At 49.6% G+C, this 20,638-nt stretch overlaps 1 protein-coding gene across 2 annotated transcripts in view; it reads left to right on the top strand.

The window, feature by feature from the left end:
- PLCG2 (phospholipase C gamma 2) overlaps positions 1–20,638 on the top strand; it is a 135,269-nt gene that overhangs the window by 86,893 nt on the left and 27,738 nt on the right. For both annotated transcript variants that reach the window (XM_006087041.2, XM_014454317.2), the window contains exons 19-27: positions 2,961–3,141; positions 4,629–4,700; positions 8,601–8,710; positions 9,787–9,883; positions 11,241–11,307; positions 13,150–13,307; positions 17,187–17,289; positions 18,634–18,843; positions 20,438–20,583. In XM_006087041.2, coding sequence (XP_006087103.1) covers positions 2,961–3,141; positions 4,629–4,700; positions 8,601–8,710; positions 9,787–9,883; positions 11,241–11,307; positions 13,150–13,307; positions 17,187–17,289; positions 18,634–18,843; positions 20,438–20,583 — 1,144 coding nt within the window. The remainder of the gene's footprint in view (positions 1–2,960; positions 3,142–4,628; positions 4,701–8,600; positions 8,711–9,786; positions 9,884–11,240; positions 11,308–13,149; positions 13,308–17,186; positions 17,290–18,633; positions 18,844–20,437; positions 20,584–20,638) is intronic.

Below are 20,638 nucleotides of genomic sequence, written 5' to 3'. Positions count from 1 at the left end.
CAGTAGGGGCCTGGTGGTGCCCAGGCTGTCCTCCTTTGTTTGCCTGTCCCAGTTATCCTGGGGGGGGGGGGGCCGTCATTATCCCTGCTGATACTGAGGACCTACTATGTGCTGGCTCTGGCCCACATGGCTCTTTTGTGGTTTGTGCTGCCAATAGGGAGGCCCTGGGCTACTTGGCATGGGCTGTGCCCTTTGCTCTTGGTGGTGCCCCTCTGCCTGGATGGGAAGTGGGCTGGTTTCACTGAACATCTGCACCAGCCACCCTGCTGGGCCTTGGGGGTCATGTTGTAGTCCTGTCAGTCTGTCAGGATGCTGTTGGGTAAAGGGACAGAACCAAACGCAGTGACTGAAACAACCAAAATAGGTGGGAGTTGTTGGCTTCCAGCTGAGATGCTCCGACAGGCCTGGGTGCAGGCCGCACCTGTCAGCCCTCAGGTCTCTGTGCGTCATGCTGCTCCTCGCCGTGGCTTCATCCCCAGGTGGCGGTGCCTCTGGCGCCAGGACAGTGTGCAGCAGAAAGGACGAGTCCTGTGATGTACTCCCCCTCTGGCCCCTGCTTGAGCTGGGTGCCGTGATTCTGATTGGGCACCTTTGAGCTGGCAGTGGGGTTGGGGTCGCTTTACTGGAACCGTGTAGATGAAGACGAGGCGGGGGGTGGGGTCCCCAGATGATGCTTGATTTACGTACGTACGTCCACCATTCTGTTTGCATGTTTGTCCTCCCATGAGATTGGAGGCACCCTGAAAGTCAGAGTTTTTTATTTTTAGGAATCAGTAAATGTTCAGGGAGCACCTACTATGTGCTAGTCCCTGTGCTGGGCTCCAGAAATACAGGAGTGATAGCCAGTGGTCTGGTGGGGATGAAGACGACCATTTGTCTGGAAAGGCGGTTCCCTTCGCGTGGGATGGTGAACGCCTGGCCTCCACCCACTGCGTGCCAGTTGGGGGCCCTCAGTCATTGTCACAGTCAGAAAGGACACCTTTTTCCTTGGACACACACACTTTTTCATACTCGCTCTGGTCAGGGTGTGGGGTGGGCATCACTGGCCCTCTTTAAGAACCTCTGCCCCTGGGAGAATAGTCACATAGACAGATGTGTGTGATACGTGCCACAGAGAGAGGTCAGGCAGGGTGATGAGGAATAGGCGTTCCGCGGGACGGGGGTGGGGGTGGAGGTGGGGATGTGCTCCAGGCAGAGGAGCACACAGGCCCGGAGGCTCTTCCTCCCCGACCCGCATATGGTGGTGAGCACCTCTCCCGTACCAGGCGCTGTCCTGGCCCCTTGAGCGTATGCACTAAACTTCTGGATGGATTTCCATCCACAGCAGAGAAGCATCGGCTTTCAAATCCTTGTGAGGAGAGGACGTTGTTGTCTGGGCTGCAGGATGGGAGGCACCCCTGGTGGGACGAGGGGTTTCTTGGCGAAGCTGAGACCTCAGGTTGTGGCACCTCCCTCTAGGGCGGGCGCCTGAAATCAAAGCTCCCCTCCAGCCCTGTCCCCGTCTCCTGCTCTGGCCCAGGGCGGCTCCTGTGGGCTTGACCGTGGTTATATTTCCCTAACCATTCATTTATTGAGCACCCTCGTGGTGCGGGACACACTGCAACGGGCTTACCCCGGGGGACCTGACAGGCAGCAGCCCTGACGCTGCGGGAGACGGGAGCTGCGAACCCCCAGCTCGTGGTGAGGAACCGAACCTGACCCACACCCTTAACATCCTAGCGCCTCCCTGCCCCACAGGGCTTTGTTAAAGGCTTTAACATTAATCTTTAATTGTATAAATATGTGTCCTCCTTATAAAAAAGTCAAGACATTTGCAGTGAAGGTGGAAGCCCCTTGTGGTCCGGCTCACCTCATCCTTGTCCTGGTAGAGAGCGCAGGTTTTTACTGGTGTCTCCATTTAGATAAAACATGTACACACATATGTGGTACACGTGTGGGAAGTCTGTAGTGCCGTGTTGTGTGTGGGCAGTCTGTTCTACTTTTTAAAAATACAAATGGGATCGTACTATGGTTTTATTCTGCAACTTGTATTTCTACTCAGCAGTATATCTTTTTAAAAAAAATATCACTGCAAATAAGCGACTGAAACAGAAGTCTTCTAGCATTTTTTTTACAGGCTTTCTGAAGAAATGGCTTACACAGGATGTGTGTTTTAAATCCATAAAAAATGTCTCTAAGGTGCAACATTTTTAAAAAGATGAGTAGCTCTCCCATAGTAACTGTGCTGGTAGACAGTTTTAATAAAAAGATGCTCTTGGCTGTAAAGTTAAGGTCAATACCTATTTTCCCAAATGTGTCTATTCTTGCTGATAAAAGCTGAGGAGTAAGGTCGAGGCGTCTGTTCTGGTTTGGGTTTTTTCTTTCTTTTTTTTTCTGTCTCTTGTTTCAAATGGGTGAGTGAGGAAATAAAAAACTTGTTTCCTTTTTTTTTTTTTTTTTGTGGGGGAGCCATTGTTGCACCAGATGGGGAATTTTTGGATAAGATTTCAGGATTGGGGCAGGAAGTCCCAGAGTCCTAGAGTGGAGACTGGCAAACGATTTCTGTAAAGGACCAGAAACAAATATTCTAGGCCTTTCAGGCCATATGGTCTCTGTTGCAACTATTCCACTTTGCCATGGTATTGCCACAGGCAATGCATAAGCAAATGAATGTGGTCGTGTTTCAATAAAACTTTATTTACAAAAACAGGAGGTGGGCCAGATGGGGCCTGTGGGTCATAGTTTGCCAACCCTGATCTGGGTGTTCCCCAAGTCAAGTCCTGTAGTTGGGGAGGAGGGGACGGGTGAGAGGAGCTAGAAAAGACCCACATCATTGTATTCATAGGCATGTTATACCCTGTTTGTGTGGTCCCCTGAGAACGGGTAAGTAGGTTGTTTCTAAGAGGTGGGGACTGTAGGTTGGACAGCAGTTGTCTGGCTGCCACAGTCTCGGCGCGTCAGCCCCGTGTGGTTCCCCCCAGGGCCCGGGGCAAGGTGAAACACTGCCGCATCAACCGGGACGGCCGGCACTTCGTGCTGGGGACCTCCGCCTACTTCGAGAGCCTGGTGGAGCTTGTCAGCTACTACGAGAAGCACGCGCTCTACCGGAAGATGAAGCTGCGCTACCCCGTGACGCCCGAGCTCCTGGAGCGCTACAACATGGTAGGCGGCTGACTCGCTTGTCACTTGGTGGAATGTCTTGCCTGAGGTTATAACTCATCTGTTCATTCATTCAGCAAACCTTTTGTGGAGCACTTACCATGGGTCTGATGCTGCTCTCGTCCCAGGGATACAAAATTGGACACAGCGCACAAAGACCCTGCCTGCCCTCATGCTGCCTGTAGTCTAGTGTGGGGGAGACGGATAATAGATGAGATAAATTAAAAATATATACAGAGCGTTGCGGGACGGTGATACGTGCTGTGGAGAAAAACAAACCCGGTAGGTGGATAAGTGGATTCAGGGTGACGTGAAAGGGGTTGCAGTTCTCAAAGGTGGTCTGGGAAGAGCTCCCTGAGAAGGAAACGTTTGAGCAGATGTTAGCAGGGGTGAGGGAGTGAGTCATGCAGTTATGTGGAGGAAGAGCCGCAAGTGCAAAGGTCCTGAGGTGAGGACGTCCCTGGAGGTGCAGAGAGAAAGGCAGGGTGGGGGTAGAACTTAATGAGATGGGGATTAGTAGGCCCTGTGTGGAGTAGGGCTGTGGTAAGACACTGGCTTCTATTCTGAGCCATTGGAGGGTTCTGAGCAGAGAGAGCCCTGATCTGATTAGCGGTCCCAGTTCCTATCAGGTGCATTCACTAACTTACGAGATTTATTGTGCATCCCCCACATGCCAGGCGCTCTTCTCCATCTGAGAGTACAGTGGCTGCCCTCGGGGAGTTTAGGTTCTAGGCAGGGGAGCTGGCTAACGTGCAGTCACAGAAATAAGGTGCCTCAGGCCGTGTGAATCACAAGGAGGAACATCAGACAGGATGGTGCATAGGGATGGGCCTTAGGTTAGGTTGGGGCGGGGCGGTCAGAGAAGGCCTCTTGCGAGGATTAAAATGTGCGGTGAAAGCTGGAAGAGGCAGTGAATTGGACATGGTTGCTGTGAAGGAAGCTGGTTCCATACGGAGGAGCAGCCGCCACAAGCCCAGGGGTGACTGAGGGACAGAAAGGTGGCTCATGTGGCTGGAACCCAATGAGAGAAGCAGAGTGGGGAGGGGAGGGGAGGTTTTCAGTGTGTGCGGTAAACATTTAACCAGCTCTCTGCGGAAAGAAGCCCTGGCTTGTGGCATTTGCCAATTTCCATGGTGTAAATACTCCCAAGGTGGCCAGTTTCAAGCGGCGACCACCACAGAATGCGAGTCGGGAAGAGAAATACAATGGGCTCCCGCACACTCAGGGTTTGTGTTTTACAGAGGGGCACAGGGCCTGGCACACAGTAGGGCAGAATAGGGCCTTTCTCATTTTGGGGTAAATTTTCTAAGTTTTGGGGAACTTCTTTATGATGTCTTAACTGTCTCTACCCACAAGGCATGAGTAAACTGTGAGGTTTCAGCTCTTCTGCTAGAGAGCAGGAAAGCACAGGGCTCTGCAGCCCTTGCTCTGTCCTTGGGCTGTCCCAGGAGCAGGGATGGTTCTATTTATTTCTCTCTGTTCTTTTTCAGGAAAGAGATATAAACTCCCTGTATGACGTCAGCAGAATGTATGTGGATCCCAGTGAAATCAATCCTTCCATGGTACAGTGCCAACTTTTAATTTACACTATTTCCTGGTCGCTAGATTGACACGGGTTTCAATTCCCCCCCCCCCCCCCCCCCGCCCCACTTCCCAGTCCCCTTGCCCCTGGTCATAATAGAGCGAGGGAACATTTTGGGAAACTTAGCCAAAAAAAAAAAAATTTTTTTTTAGAGAAAATGATTGACAATATGACATCTAGTTTCAGGCAAGAGGTTAATCGAATTCCTTCCAAATGTGACCGTGCCTCGCTAAAATTCTGAGGTTTGATGAATCACCTTTGGGCCACACAGCTTCTAATTAAAAGTCTTTCAAATGTTTCTTGCTCACCAGCTGAGTGGGTGGTGTTTATAAATTCCATCTCGTTCACTGACCTTGCAGCGCGAACACCATCTCATATTCCCAGCCCGGCTGCAGTGTAACTTCCTGCAGGTAGGGCTAGATTTTACCCTCAGCCCCCAGCTCCTCCTCCCTCTGGTTTCATCTCGAATGTAGTGTGAGCCTGTGGAGGAGGAATGATGTGAATTTCCTGTTTTGGGGGGGCTATCTGGGGCTGCCATCAGTATAAAATTCCTGATCAGAGAGGGGCTGCACTGTGGGCTCTGTGGAAATCTAGAGACAAATTTATTATTTTTTTAACTTAAAATTCTTGGCCAATGCAAATTCCTTTCAGCAAGAAATGAAGTCTTGAAAAGTTGTTGGCAAATGGAGCTGTGTGCAAAATGCATTAGCTTGATAGCAAAAACTTTTATTGAAGACGGATGCTTTGGTAATGAGAATGACCTGGCCTCATGTCAACGGAATGTCGGGGTGGCGGGGACCATGGTAAACGGGGGAGCACACCGCCTGCCTCAAGGGCAGCCACTCCCCAGGGGCAGCCATCCTCGCCTCTCCAGAGAGCAGGTCAGGTCTTCTGATTTATCAAGATAAACCAATACTTTATTTATTTATTTATGCTTTAAAGTATTATATATGTCTCCCTTTTCTCCCATTAACCTCTCCCTGCCTGCTCCTGCCCCCCAGCACAGGCCCTCACCCCCCTACTGTCTGTATCCATTGATTATGCTCATATGCATGCATACAAGTCCTTTGGTTGATCTCTTAACACCGCCCCCACCCCCGCCCCCCGCTGCCTTTCCTCTGAGGTTCAACGGTCTGTTCGATGCTTCTATGTCTCTGGATCTATTTTTGTTCATCAGTTAATGTTCATTACACTCCACAAGTGAGTGAGATCATGTGACATTTATCTTTCTCCGACTGGCTTAAGATAAGCCAATACTTTAGATGTTTTATGTGAAATCTCCCCATTTTTAAACCCTGGCAACTAAGTTAAGTTGTAGAGAAAATCTTCCTATTTTACGTGAGCCAAGCAAAACGTGACTGCATGCTGAATGTGATTGCAAGTTGCCCAACTGAGGTGAATGCCTGGAAATAAAACTGTTACTATTAATGATTGAAAAATGGTGTAACAATTAGAAAAACACATTTGAAAATCAGAAAAATAGTCAGTCCTCGTCTCACTGTCCTAACACAGTGGCTGTCTGCACTGCTGCTGGCTGTTCTGTCTCTCCTGGTCTTTGCCTGTATTTTACAGTCACCACCACCTGCATTTGTCATTTTTATTCTGCTTTGCTCGCTTGCCACTTGGTCATGGGTGGGCTTCTCTGTCACTAATCTTCTTAATGACCTTTTTTGTCTAACCTGGTAGGCCAAGCCACTGAGATGAAATACTAGTACATGAATTGGCATTTTAACTTTAAAAAAAGCATGTTGTCTGTGCTGTAGAATATTCTGGGTGGCTGTGCCAGTTTATCAGTGTCCCCGTCCAGTGGCCATTTGGGTCATTTCTGGTCTCTTGCTCTGCTCGTTAATCCTAAAATGAACTTCTTCACCTGTGAGGCTTTGGGCATCTCTAGTATTATTTCCTTTGGATGTGTTCTTAGAACTGGAATGACTAGATGAATAATAATAGGTAACACACCCACGACCATGCATCAGGCATTGTCCTAAGTACTTGACAGCTTATTAATCCTCAGAACAGCCCCCTGCGGTGGGTACTAGTTTTGTGCTCATTGTACAGCTGAGGAAACCGAGGCACACAGAAGTTGAGTAATTGCTGAGGCCACATAGCTAGGAAGGTGTGGAGCTGGAATCCGGACCCAGTGGCTACGAGGTATGTGCTCTTAGCCACTTGGCATTGCTGCTGCCTACTTGGTCCAATGATTCTGTGGGACCGTCTGTCAGGCCGGGGACTGGCTCCTTGTGGAAGCCATCATATGGCACCCCCACCTCTGCCCCTGGCTGTACCTTCCTTGTGGCCTGGGAGCCTGGCAGTGACTCGTGGGGATTCATGGGGAGAGATGTGGCTCAGATTCTGATATCCACCCTTGAAGCAAGATGGGCAGTTAGGCTCCATTTGCAGGTGGGGGAGACAAGGGCAGGAGACCTGGTTAGCCTCTGGTTGAGGGTTCCTGTGGTAGAACTTGCAGAACCCAGATTAGATTGCCTTTTTTTGGTTTTGTTAATCGTCACCCAGGGATATTTTTCCATTGATCTTTAGAGAGAGTGGAAGGGACGGGGAGAGAGAAACATCGAGGGGAGAGAGACGCAATGATTGGTTGCCTCCCACATGAGCCCCGACCAGGGCTGGGGATCAAGACTGCAACTGAGGTCTGTGCCCTTGACCAGAAATGAACCCGAGACCCTTCAGTCCGCGTGGGCCGATGCTCTATCCACTTAGCCAAACCGGCTAGGACTAGATTGCTTCTTAAGGAATATCATGAACTATGGCAATAACTCAGGTGGATTGATTCATCTTTGCACTCAGCCACCTACCAGCTAGTTGACCTTGGGCAAGGATACTTCATCTCTCTGAACCTCCGTTTTCTCCTCTGTAAAATGGATATAAGAACACTGCTACCTACCTGTTATGGTTGTTGGAAGTATTAAAGGAGATATAGATAAGAGGCCTAGAGCAGTGTTTTGACTATAGTAAGCCCTTAATAAATGCTAGATATTATCATTTTTGTCTTGCACTATCTCATTAAATAGTTTTAACCCTGTGAAGCATGTAAAGTTTTAATTTCCCTTTCCAGAATGGAGAAACTGAGTCTGAGAACACCTCAAGGTTATATAGTAGTAAAGAGCAGAGCAATAATTTGAACCCACATATTTGACTCCATAGCCTCTGCTTGAAGGAGCAGTTTTACTAGATTCCTTGTAAAACCTGTCCACATTTCCTTGGTTGGGGGTGGGGGAGTAAGAGGGAAATTGCTGATCTAAACAAGTTTGACAGCTTCAGATTTTATGATTAACATTTGCTTGCTGCATGGGCATTCATTTTGCCATGAATTTATGCTTGCCACACAGGCATTAACGCACATTATATTGAAGAAAATTTTTATCCTGAGTAAGTTCTGGGTTATTTGTTTCTGCCGAGATCACCTTTGGATGACTTCCACGGAGGAGTGCCTCGGTTACTCATGCAAAATGTCAGTGTCCTGCAGGAGTCCAGTTAGAGGCCCCCTGGCCTGGCTAAACATTGGTGAGGCCGAGGATGGCCAGGAATGGTGTTGAGTTTGAACTTCTGGGAGGGTCGTTGAGCATGGGCTCTGAGGACTTCACAGGTCGTGGTCATGGCTTAATCTGAAAGGCGTGTTGAGGAAATTGAGCAATTTGGGGTGATGGAGGTGCCCTTGGCTCTGACCAGTCCCCATCTCTACTGGTGACTTTTTAAGACTACGGGTTCTTCGCAATGCTAGAAACGTGCCAGCAGATGGCGCTATAACCCTGGACTGAAGCCTCCGGCTCCCTAAGGAGAACTACATGTGCGACAGTAAATGCAGAAGCCTCCCTCTGCTCATCAGCCTGCCTGACCTTTTTCTTTTTGTTTTCCCTGAAAGCCTCAGAGAACCGTGAAAGCTCTGTATGACTACAAAGCCAAGCAGAGTGATGAGCTGAGCTTCTGCCGCGGCGCCCTCATTCACAACGTCTCCAAGGAGCCCGGAGGCTGGTAAGGTTGGCTGCTTGGTGGATGAACTTCACTGGTCACTTTTTGGTGGTGAGACACAAGTGCTGGCTGAGCTCTGACCCCTTTTATCTGTGTTCTGGGCTGGCTGTGACCTGTTCTACCTTCTCTGGGAAATGGCTTGATACCTGCATGCTGTATGTAGAAAAACAAATAAACACCAATTATTATCATAGTAAATCACATATCATATTATATATTATTTTTATTATAATAGCAGCTACCATTTCTGAGGTCTTCCTGTATGCCACACACTGTGCTAATAGCTTTCAGACGTCATCTAACCAAATCCTCATTACGACCCTGTGGAGTTTTTACTATGATTATCCCCACGTTACAGACGTGGCAAATGAGACTTTCCAAAGTTCCACAGCTGCTAAGTAGCACAGGCTCTTTCCATTCCATAAGCCTGGCATTATTTCAAATTCAAATTCTTATGCTACAGCTCAGTCCTGTGCCCTATGCAGTGGCCCCGTCCTGGGTTGAAGAAGATGCATTTTAAGTCAAAGGTACCTGGTGTGCTGAGGTCCGGTTAGCTCTTCCCTCTTTTCACGTGGGAAGAAAAACTTGCTGCCCAGCCACAGGCCCCATCGTAGGTGGTTTTGTGGGGTGATTTCTACCTGAGAGCCGTAAGAATTTGTTCCTAACCATGAACACTGGCAGAGATTGAAGCACCTCACAAGATCAGTATCTCATCTTCCCACAAGATAGCTGAACCTGCATTTTGCAAACAGACTGGCACAGAGAAGTACAGTAACTTGTCCAGGGCCACACAGCAGGCTGAGATTTGAAGTCAGACCTTCTGACTCCAGAGCGCACGCTCTTAACCTAACTCATGTACAGGGTCCATGAGTTTGACCAAATGGCAAGAGGATTTCCCTCCAATCCCACTCATTGCTGATGGAAAATCAGAGGATCCCTTTGAAATGCTCCATTACCGCAACACACCTTCTGGTCATTCGGTCACTGGCCGCCTTTCTCCCACCAGCTGCTGGGGTCTAAGGGACAGGAATGGATGAACACGCCCAGCGAGGCCCTTGATACCCTCTGTGTTTATCTAGGTGGAAAGGAGACTACGGAACCAAAATCCAGCACTACTTCCCGTCCAATTATGTCGAGGACATTTCAACGGTTGATGTGGAGGAGCTCGAGAAGCAGGTAAGTCTCGATCGTTGCAGGGAGGGACCTGCTCATCCTCGGGGAATCCACCGAGTCACCTCAGCGGTTACATTTTATACATGATGACGTGTGGTCCCCGTGGAGCCCTGAAGCAGAGTGACATGGGAATCAGGATTGCGCCCTGAGCTGTCGTGGGTGAAAGTCACTGTGACGCGCCATCATATTTTAATCAGGTTGTTCTGGGCTGGAAAGGTTTGAATATGCAGGAGGAATCTCTCTGGAGTGAAAATGGCCGAATGGGGAATATGTCCTTTGCCTAAAGCAGCTTGCAAATGAAACACATTTCGTTTGGCCAGCCAGACATTCAGAACGAACGTGCTTGGTGTCGATAAGCAAGCGGGCCAAAGTGGAAGGCGTGCTGAGGCCTTCCTGGTGACACTGCAAACCTGGTTTCTGTTTCCTGCTTCCTCTTGCCCAGCAGACTCAAAAAGAAGCCACTTTCATTGTGACAGCACTACACCAGGGATGAACTCTTTATAATGAGGGCTTTAAGGTCCTGTTTGAGCTTAAGGGATTTTCTAAGGGAGTTGGGGCAATCTGGGAAGGCTGCATGGAGGAAGGGGCATTGGAACCTTAAAAGTCAAGTTAGAGCTCAACAGCAAGAGACTGACAGAAGGGAATTCCAGGTGGAAGGTACAGCCTAAGCAAAGGTGTGGTGGTGGGAACATGAGTGTGTTCAGTGTGTTCAACCTGAGGCAGAGATGTAACCCCCTTATTGCATCTGTCCATGATGCCTCTACCCACAGAGCATTAGCCTGGTGGAGGAATGGGGGTGTACAGGCAATGGGCAGATGCACAGTTCTGCCAGTTCTCCTAAGACAAGGTGTTCCCTATCTCACCTGGACCCTGGGATGGTTCAGATGTACAGTGGGAGGTAGAGCAGGAAGGCTGAACGGGGCTCCTAGAAAGCCTTAAAGTCAGATGACAGCATGGATGTTGCTCCCGTAGGACAGGGAGAGTCACAGAAGGTTCTTGAGTTGTGCTTTAGGTGACCAGATAGTTCCATTTCATAATAATGTCAGAATAAAGGGTCTGGGATGTTTTTGAAATCAGATCTATGGAAACGCTTCAAAACCTGTTCTAGAATTCACAAGGCGCATTTTTACAGATTGGAAAATGAATCGCCGCACCTGCGGGCACCTGCTCACTGCTGAGTCCCTATCGGTAACATGCTTCATTAGTTAGCTCTCTCCCCTTGGACGTATCCGGTAATGAAAATGCATTTTAAACAGTTCCACCGGCAGTGTCTCTGCTAAACGGTGTGCTTTGGAAACAGGTTGTCTTTTGTGATTATACCTGTTAAGGCTAACGTGAGTTATGTCTTATTTCTTCACAGATTATTGAAGACAATCCCTTAGGGTCTCTTTGCAAAGGAATATTGGATCTCAACACCTATAATGTTGGTACGTTCACACATGGTCTTAGCCTGGATTCCCACCCAAATCCTCCAGTCTGGCCTCAGAACCACCCCCTGCAGGGAGGTGGCTCCGCCTGGGTCCTTCTAGCCTTGACTTGGATGCTCAGGTTGAGTATTGGGCCAGGCTGGTTGCTGATTGCAGTGTTATGTCTGCTGTTAATAACTGTCAAGTGCTAACACAGGGTCTGGTGCAGAGCAAGTGCTAGATGCATGTTTAATGTTGTTATTCCAAACATCATCATTTCAGAGATCTGCCTGGGTTTCCCACGCTATTTTAAGAGGAGCCGGGCTGTTGGCCCGGCTGTGACGGAGCATGGAGTTAGGAGTGTCCGGTTGTAAGCCCAGCTCAGCCTCTCAGTTGCTCTGAGACCCTGGACCTGTCACTTCTTTCTGAACCTCCACTTGCTGGCTGCCCAGCTGGGCATGGGCAAACCTGGCCTGCCCACCTTGGAGTCTGGTGCAAGGGGAGATGTGAATGCACGGCCCACGCACACAGGCGCATACAACGGTGCCAGTGGTAGTCTCATCCTCCGAGCCTTCAGCACATCTGAGCCTGACCAGGCCCGCTTTTCAGTGGGGACGTAGCAGCTTCCACACGAAGGGACAGAGGCGGTGAGGACATTCTGGGCAAGAATGGCCTGCGCAGCGCTCCTCGCTGAGCCACCGTGTTTCCACAGCTCCGTGCGGTCCATCCATGCATTAGTCTGGGCCTATTCCCTCCAGTACTTTTGTTGGAGAGGCCTGAGCAGGGTCCTAAGCCGCAGATAACAATAGTGCCAGGAACTTTCTGCTTCTAGTGTCAGCTCTTTGCTTTCTCCATTTATTACCTGTTTGTCTGTTTTTCTCTTGACAACAACCTGAGAGGGTAGGTAAGAGAGGAATTCTTGGTTCCAGTTAACAGGTGAGAAACCAAGCCCCTAGGTGACCACAAGCCCTGCCCGAGGTCCCCAGCAAGTTCATGGATGAGCTGAGACTCACTTGTGTTGCTCTGTGTATCGTCTGCCCTGTGCTTGCAGAGCGCAGGCACGTGGCTGAGTGGTGACGAGTAGGAGCCTTGAAGCCAGGTCTGATTCGAGCCCCAGCTTTGCCATGACTGGCTGTGTGACCCTCCATGCGTCACTTCTCCTCAGCGTGTCTCTGTTTCCTCTCCTGTAAAACGGGCATGACAGGAGTGGCGCCCCAGAAGGTCGTGATAAAGATGGAATAAGATACAGTGCGTGTAATCTGCTTAGAATACTGCCTGGCATATACAAGCCCAGAGATCTTAGTGACTAATGTTACCTGGCAGATACTTTATCCTCTCGTGGCCTTCTTTTTCTTACCTAAAAACGCTTTCTCTGCAGAATCTGTTCCATGCCTCCCTCCCACCTCCTGGTGGCTGCTGGCCACCCTCGGTGTCCCTTGGCTTGTGGCTGCATCACTCCAGTCGCTGCCTCTGTCTTTAGTGGCCGCCATCCCTGTGTCTGTGTCTCAAGTCTCCCTCTTCTTTCTCTGGTAAGGACACTGATGCTTAGATGACTCCAGGATGGCCTCATCCTGAGATCCTTAAGTATATCTGCAAAGACCCTGTTTCCAACTGCGTTCCCATTCCTAGGTACCAGGGCTTAGGACGTGGGTCTGTCTTCTTGGAGAACACAGCTGAGGCTGCTGCATAGCTTGAGCAGTCACGTGTGGAGGGCAGACCCTGCCTGGCACAAAGCCGACGTCCCCGTCAGCACTGCCCACGCAGTGGCATTTGGGTTCGTGACACAAGTGGCTCGAGCAGCGTGCAGTCTGGTCTTCGTGGCTCTCAACAGGCTGACCAGGCTTGTGTTATTCTCTCACAAAGTGAAAGCCCCGCACGGGAAAAACCAGAAGCCCTTCGTCTTCATCCTGGAGCCCAAGAAGCAGGGTGACCCGCCGGTGGAGTTCGCCACGGACCGGGTGGAGGAGCTCTTCGAGTGGTTCCAGAGCATCCGGCAGATCACCTGGAAGATCGACACCAAGGTAGGCCCTCGGCTCAGCTGGGCTCCGGTGGGCCTGGTGTGCTCTGCTGCGACATGGGTGGGTCTCGGCAGCAGGAGGTGCAGGCCCAGGGCCACACAGAATTCAGGGAGGCGATGGGGTGGGTTCGGACAATAGGAGCGCCAATCATTTTGAAGAGGAAGGGATATTGGAGGTCCCCTGGAAGCTGGGGCTAGTTCAGACCTTCAGAAGTCGGAGTGTGCGCAGTGACTCTTGATGTTTGGGGCCATATCTTGACAAGAAAGTTTTGCCTTCCTTATTGTGTTTTCTTGTCTCTAAACGTTGTTCAAAGCAGGTGGGACCCCTCCTATAGCAAGCGTGCCCTGAGCTCGCCTCCCTGGCCCCACAGTGGCCCTGGGGAAATGTAACTGGCAGGACCCCTTCTTTCCCTCCAGAAGTTTGTGTTGTGGAAGAACTTCCACTCTAGATGGGCGTGGGCTTTCCAGGGTGATCCTGCCCGGAGCTTAGTGTTGGGCTGGAAGCGTTTTGAGAAGGGTGCTGGGTAAGAGCAGGAGGGTAGTCCCAGGCAGACTGGAGTTTGCATCCTGGCAGGGCTGGTCCCTGGGCAAGTCACTAAACGTCTCTGGGCCTCAGTTTCCTTGTTTGCAAAATGAGGAGCCAAAGATGAAAGGAGATGAAGCGTGAGAAGTGCTAGGCTGGTACAGCAAGTGCTCAACTCACAATGGTATTTAATCACCACATTGTCGTCACACCAGGAGGGCTTGGGGAGGTGTAAGGTGCTGTCTGCTCTCTCCTGTGGCCATAGAACTGGGAAGAAATTTTAGGGTTTCCCATATGCACACGTCTTCTAAGACAGGTCTTGACCTAAAAGAATGGTTTTAAAGTCTTCTCAGGATCTCTTGGGCCCTTGTGACCTCTGGTTATCGTTGATGGGTCTTTCTCCTTCAGTGTCCTGGGAGGAGGCGGCAGCAGCCCGGTCTTTCCTTCCCCCTGGGGGACCTCACACTTGGCCAGTCTCTGGTCACCTTGACTCACCCTTTCAACACCCTAAGGTGATGTCCTCTTACTAAGAAGACTTTCTACAGAGAGCTGGTAGGACCTGTCATCTTTCCTGTCCCAGAGTCTAGTCAGAGGCCTCACATATGAGTCCTCATTCTTCCCAAGTCTTGTCACACCATCACCAGTCACTTATGATGAGCTGCGGTCAGCAAGTTCCCATCTTTCCTGGTCAGGGCATCTCATTTGCCTCCGGGCCTTCAGTGTAGAACAGCTCCGAGGCACAGGGGGGCGCCACTGTACCAAGGTTCATTTGAAAGATCATTTTCCCCTACCTTCTTCCAGGTGTGTTCTCATTGCCTATTGAATGGTTGTCATCATGAACTGAATGGCACCATTTGCCAGCCTGTGACCCTCCTAAGCATGTTCTAGTATTTGTGATTCTGGGCCCCTAAAGCTGAGAATGGAGAAAAACACCAGCGACGAAGCCCTTAGCAACTGTTCTCTGTAGACTTTATTCTAAGGCACCCAAACCTCCCCTGAAAGTGGTCTGAGTGTGGGCTCAGCGGTATAGGCATGGCGACGGCCCCCTCCTCCTCCCTGTGCGTCCTGGCTCTCGACCGCTTTTCATGGAGGAAAATGTGACTTCACTCAAAGGTTCTCTGCCCCTTTCTCTCCTCTCCTGCATGAGGCTTCAGAAATTAAGCCTGGCTGTTCGAGGCTGCTGTTCTCTGTCTTTGATCTACATTCCTCTTTAATTGGTTTTTACAACTGCTAAGATTTCATGAGAAAAGCTTTTTAAAGTCTTATGATACATGAAGGTTAAAAAAAAAGCAGGAGTTTCTGGAATTGACGAAGTCTTGCTCTGGGCACAACCAGCTGTAAGAAGAGCTGGTGCGGGAACAGGAAGGAGGCCCCATCCTGCCTGTGGGAGACCAAGGTGAGGTGAGCTCTCAGCTCACTGCTGGGCGCTCCTCACCGAGGCTTCCCCGCTGTGCCTGCCCATAAGAACATGCTCAGGGACCTGTAATTTCACACAGTCCCCGGGCTCCTTCAGTCCCTGGCACAAGACCAGTCACTAAGGCCCATCTGGTTAGTGAGTTTCCAGAGCCTGGCCCATGCACTGTGTTGTGACTTCATATTCCGAGATGGCCTGGCGGGCAAATTCTGCCATTTTTTTAGAATAATTATTATAAGATTTTGAGGAAGCAACTGGTATTTCATCTTAAACTAATATGTCTTCTGCTAAGGTTGGAAAACGTGAAGCCCATAGCTTGTCATTGCTCTGTGCTTTGTGAGGCCAAAGTTCTATAATTCACCGGAGGTATGACCCTCCCACACACACATTTAAAGCAATTCCGTTGTCATTAGAGGTGAACTGTGTTATTGCTGGGGTTTTCTGTCTCCAAACAACCCCATGGTGAAACCACCCAGAATACAAAGCCACGTTGATACAGGGTTCAGGAGAAAACACCTGAAGTCCAAAAACAAGTAAGGCTTCTGTTTTCCTCATGGCATTTTGCTATCAACTATGTGGCTGGCACCTTTGCCACTGATTCTGGCCCATCCCACCTACAACAGCCCTACCATTATGGCTTGCATTCAGAAAGTGTGGAAAGGGCTGGCGAAAGTTAGGCATGCATAGGTGAGCTAGAACAAATTTTGGAGGCTTACAGTCACATTCTAATCTGCCCTGGTGATGTGGTCACTGCTGGGGCTCATATAAAAGGCTTGTTTGCTGGTCATTGCCAAGGTCCACTTTGGCCCCAGGATTTATGTGGGTGCTTATGGGTTGAGGTGGGTCCCACACCCACTTGTGTAAAGAGTGGACTTTTTCTGTCCTTTGCCTGGGGGACATTTCTGAGTGGCCCTGCAAGCCTGGAGGAGTGCCAAGTCCTCCTTGTCTAATTCTCTAAGAGTAGAGTACTCATCTTAGCCTTATTTTACAGTTGAGGAAACTGAGGTGCAGAGAGAGTCTGTGACTGGCCCTGTTGACCCAGCTAATAAATAGCAGGGGCCGCTTTCAAACCCATGTCTCTGATTTGTTTCCACTGTCATTACCACTGTGTTGTGTAGCCCCCCTCACTACCTGCCACCTGAACACTTGTTCCCCAAAGGGCTTGCTCCCAAGGGACATGTCTCAGTGGGGAAACAGGGTCTGGGCAATAGTGATGAATGGCATCAATGCCGGACAGTCGGACAAGGGACAGTGTTTAAGGCTGAGCAAGGCCAAGTGTGGGTGAAATGGTGAGCACTCTGGGTGACTTGAGGAGGGCAATATCCTTTTCCAGTCCTGGCTGGAGTAATCCAGGAAGGCTTCCTGGAGAAGGAATGATCTGGGTAGGGTCCAGGAGGAGGGAGCTGATGAAACGCAAAAGAGGGAGGACGGGAGCTGCAGGGTGAGGAGCCGGGAGGTCACTGCTGTGATTCAGGGGACCTGGGATGTGACCTCTGGGGCATTTTAGAGAAATCAGAGGCAGGAGGAGGCTGTGCACACTGCCTCAACCTCAGAGGAGAGGGGTGCAGGGTTCAGCAAGTTATAAGAAGGATGCTGTGATCTATAGAGCCCAGGAGGACATGAGGTCATGGGCTTGGAGAACTAGAATTGGACGAGCTGTAACAGTGGTTTTAGGGGAAGGGACAGGCCAGGACGCCGAGAGCAGAGGGTTAAGGAGAGTGGTGTGGTGACAGACACCAATCCTGGGTGGAAACAACTTGGTCAAGAATTTCGGCAGGAAGAGGAAGGAAAGAGAGGAGGGGCAGGGGCAAGGAAAACATTCAACCGCGTCAAAGATCTGAGCATGCAGGAGGGCCCAGAGGAAGGCATGCCAGGTGAGCTGGGGCGATGGGATTTCGCGGGTGCTGGCTTGAGGTCTGACACTAAAGACAATTGGCCCCCAACAGGAGAACAACATGAAATACTGGGAGAAGAACCAGTCGATCGCCATCGAGCTCTCGGACCTGGTCGTCTACTGCAAACCAACCAGCAAGACCAAAGACAATTTAGGTACTGTCTCCCCTGACTGCCTCCGGACACGGTGAAAACACATTTCCTCTTTGTTGTTAGAGGGCACAGTGAGTGTGGTTCCTGCTCGTTCTGAACTGCTCTTGGTGGCGCTTCCCCTGAATTAGTCCTTAGGACCACGGTGCTCGTGACAGGCCCTTCTGATAGCTTGAGGAGGAAAACCCTCTCAGAGGGAAGGTTGTTAGTTTTCTACTGTTAACTACAAATTTGGTGGCTGAAAACAACATGTATTTATACTCTCTGGCCTCCTGGAAGCCAGAAGTCTAAAGTCAATATCTCTAGGCTGAAATCAAGGTGTGGGCAGATTTCAGCCACTCCCTCCAGGGGAGAATATGTTCCTTGTCTCTTCCAGCTTCTGGTGGCTGCCAGCATTCCTTAGCTAGTGGCTGCATCACTCCAATCTGCCTCTCAGTCACATGGCCTTCTCTTCCATGTAGTCAAAATATGTCCCTATTACAAGGACCCTGGGTTACATTGAGAGCGCAGATAATCTCCCCATGGCAAGCTCCTTAATTTAATTATATCTGCAAAGTCCCTTTTGACATAAAAGGCTGCATATTCACAGGTTCCAGGGATCAGGATCTTTGGGGGCTAGTATCCAGTACTGTATTAAAAAATGGCTCTTCTACCAAATTCTCTAAAGTAGCCAGTTCTTTATCTTAGAATGAACCCATTCACATTCTCTTCCCCCTTTCTTTGAGGCGATCCTATCTTTGATCTCAAGAAATTGTGATTCCAGGACCAGGGACCAGAGAAACAGTACTAAACCCCTGAGTTAATGGTCACTGGGAGGCACCTCCACTCCGCAGGTTTATGGGCTGTCCCACCACAGCTGGATATGAAGTAGCAAAGCTTCATCCAACAAAAAATTGTTTGCATATTCCCATCCCTCTCTGCCCATTCATTGCCCCCTCCTCTTTCACAGCTCTTCCTGTGAGCACTCCATTCTCCCACCAAGCGGCTTGGTTTACTCGCCTGTATCTACATCACCTTTGATGAGGAAGCCACTCCTAAGATCTCCTGATATGTGCTGATCCCTGAGGCCATTCCCCCTTTCTATAATTGTACCATTTTTGTTTTCTTGTGCAAGGCTGCTGGTAATTTTAAAAAGAAAACAACCTAGATGAAAAGGTTGTGGGAACACTTGGCACCTTTAATAGCTAGGCTCCCGGAAGCACAGGAGCCCATAGCAGTCCCAGTTATGGCAATATCATCAGAACCACGTGCGCATCCTGTCCCAGAGATTCCTGGTTTCATTTTAGAAGCCTCTGCATGAAGGAAAGGCAGGAGACACAAAATAAACGGTGCCTCTGTCGCTGTCTGCAGAGAATCCCGACTTCCGAGAGATCCGTTCCTTTGTGGAGACGAAGGCCGACAGCGTCGTCAGACAGAAACCCATTGAGCTCCTGAAGTACAATCAGAAGGGCCTGACCCGTGTTTACCCGAAGGGACAGAGGGTGGACTCCTCCAACTACGACCCCTTCCGCCTCTGGCTGTGCGGCTCCCAAATGGTGGCACTCAACTTCCAGACTGGAGGTAAAGGGGGGCTCCTTGTGGCCACTAAATCTAAGGTGATGGTGGTGTCAGTCCGCTGGGGCCACCGGTGGGATGTGGTGTCCAGAACATGTGATCTGTCTGAGGAACGGGTTCAACCAGCATGCTAGGGTTAGGGTGCGGTCCATCAGTTGAATAGAGTGATTGAGGGAACTGATGAGCACGCCTGACACTAGGCACTTGTATTTGGCAGGTTCCATACTGCAAGTGGCAACACTGAGTCTGGATTGAGAGAGAAAGGAAATGCATTAGCTCATGTAATTAAAAAGCTCAGGGGTTGCATCAGCTTCAGGCACAGTGGATCAAGGTGTTCAGTGACTTTTTTCAGCGCTTTCCTCCCTTCCTGGTGCATCTCTGAGGACTGCATGCTGGGAAAAACCAGCATGCACAACTCCTTTTCACAAATGGTAACATAAATTACAGCGTTCTGCACTTTAGGTGTTGGTTAAGCCTCTTTTGGGGATCTGTTCGTCAGTAGTGTCCTCTCTATTGCTTTTATGCCTGTGTAGGATTCCACTGACTAGAACCATCATTTATTCAGCCGCCCCCCGCTGAGGCACATTTAGGGTACTCCCCATCCTTTGCTATTCCATTCAAGAGGGCACTCTCTTCTTTCTGTGAGCATCGCGTCACAGACACAGATGCGACACTTCATCTGACAAATTAATTCTCAAGCAGGCAGGGACCATCAAACATCTTTTTTTTTTTTGATCAACTTGTCCTGAGGACACCACCGCACCCTGTATCCAGTGGCGCCTGAGCTGAGACACTCGGCCACACGCCTCCCTAGAGATGGTGCGTGCGATTTCCAACTGGTAACACATTTGAATACATCCTCTGGCACGACTCCACCAACTTAGTTTCATCACACTTTCCAATCTTCGCCCACCCGAGTGATAGATGAAAACTGCCGTCACCTGTCATTGAAGCTTCCCTTATTGGTTCTGCTCTTGAGTTACAGGAGCCAGTTTCTCATGTATTTAGGAAGCACTGGCTTTTTCGCTTCTACAAAATGTTCACGCTTCTGACCCAGCTGTTCTAATGGGGTGTAGGTATTTATCGCTCACATGTATCAGAGCTCTTAGTAGGTTAACTTTATATGGACAGGGTGTCCCCCAAAAATGTACACACTTTTTTCTGATAGCTCAATTGATGTTTATGTTTCTTTTCAGATTTAACCCATTGAAATGAATAATTATTCAAAGTGTGTATACATTTTTGGGGGACACCCTATATTTACTTGTCATTTGAGTTAGGATTTTTCTTACCACAGCACATCTTAACTTTTGTGGAAATTTTTTCTTACGTAGACATATTTAGCTTTGAGTAGTTTTTTTTTTTTTAATGTTTCATACTTGGAAAGGTGTTTCCCAGTCTGAGAATTTTTTTGTAAAAAGCTCATTTTTCTCCCAGTAATATGGGTTTTCAATGGATTTTTTAAAAATCCATATTTTGAGTTTAGATATCTAAACAACCAGCTTAAAATGAGCAAATCATTCCCCACCTGGCACGTCCGGGCCTAGGAGGCCAGCCTTTTCCTGCCCGACTTCCATCAGCAGTACCCTTTCCTTCGCAGACAAATACATGCAGATGAACCAGGCCTTGTTTTCACTCAACGGGAGGACCGGCTACGTCCTGCAACCCGAGAGCATGAGGACGGAGAAGTATGACCCCATGCCGCCCGAGTCCCAGAGGAAGATTCTGATGACCTTGACGGTCAAGGTAAGGCCACACTCTCCTTCCTCGCCCAGGGAACCAGGGTCTAGAGACGCCTGTC

This window comes from Myotis lucifugus, unplaced genomic scaffold (genome assembly GCF_000147115.1).
Source record: "Myotis lucifugus unplaced genomic scaffold, Myoluc2.0 scaffold_35, whole genome shotgun sequence".
Classification (NCBI taxonomy): domain Eukaryota; kingdom Metazoa; phylum Chordata; class Mammalia; order Chiroptera; family Vespertilionidae; genus Myotis; species Myotis lucifugus.
This window is presented reverse-complemented; position numbering and strand designations above follow the sequence as displayed.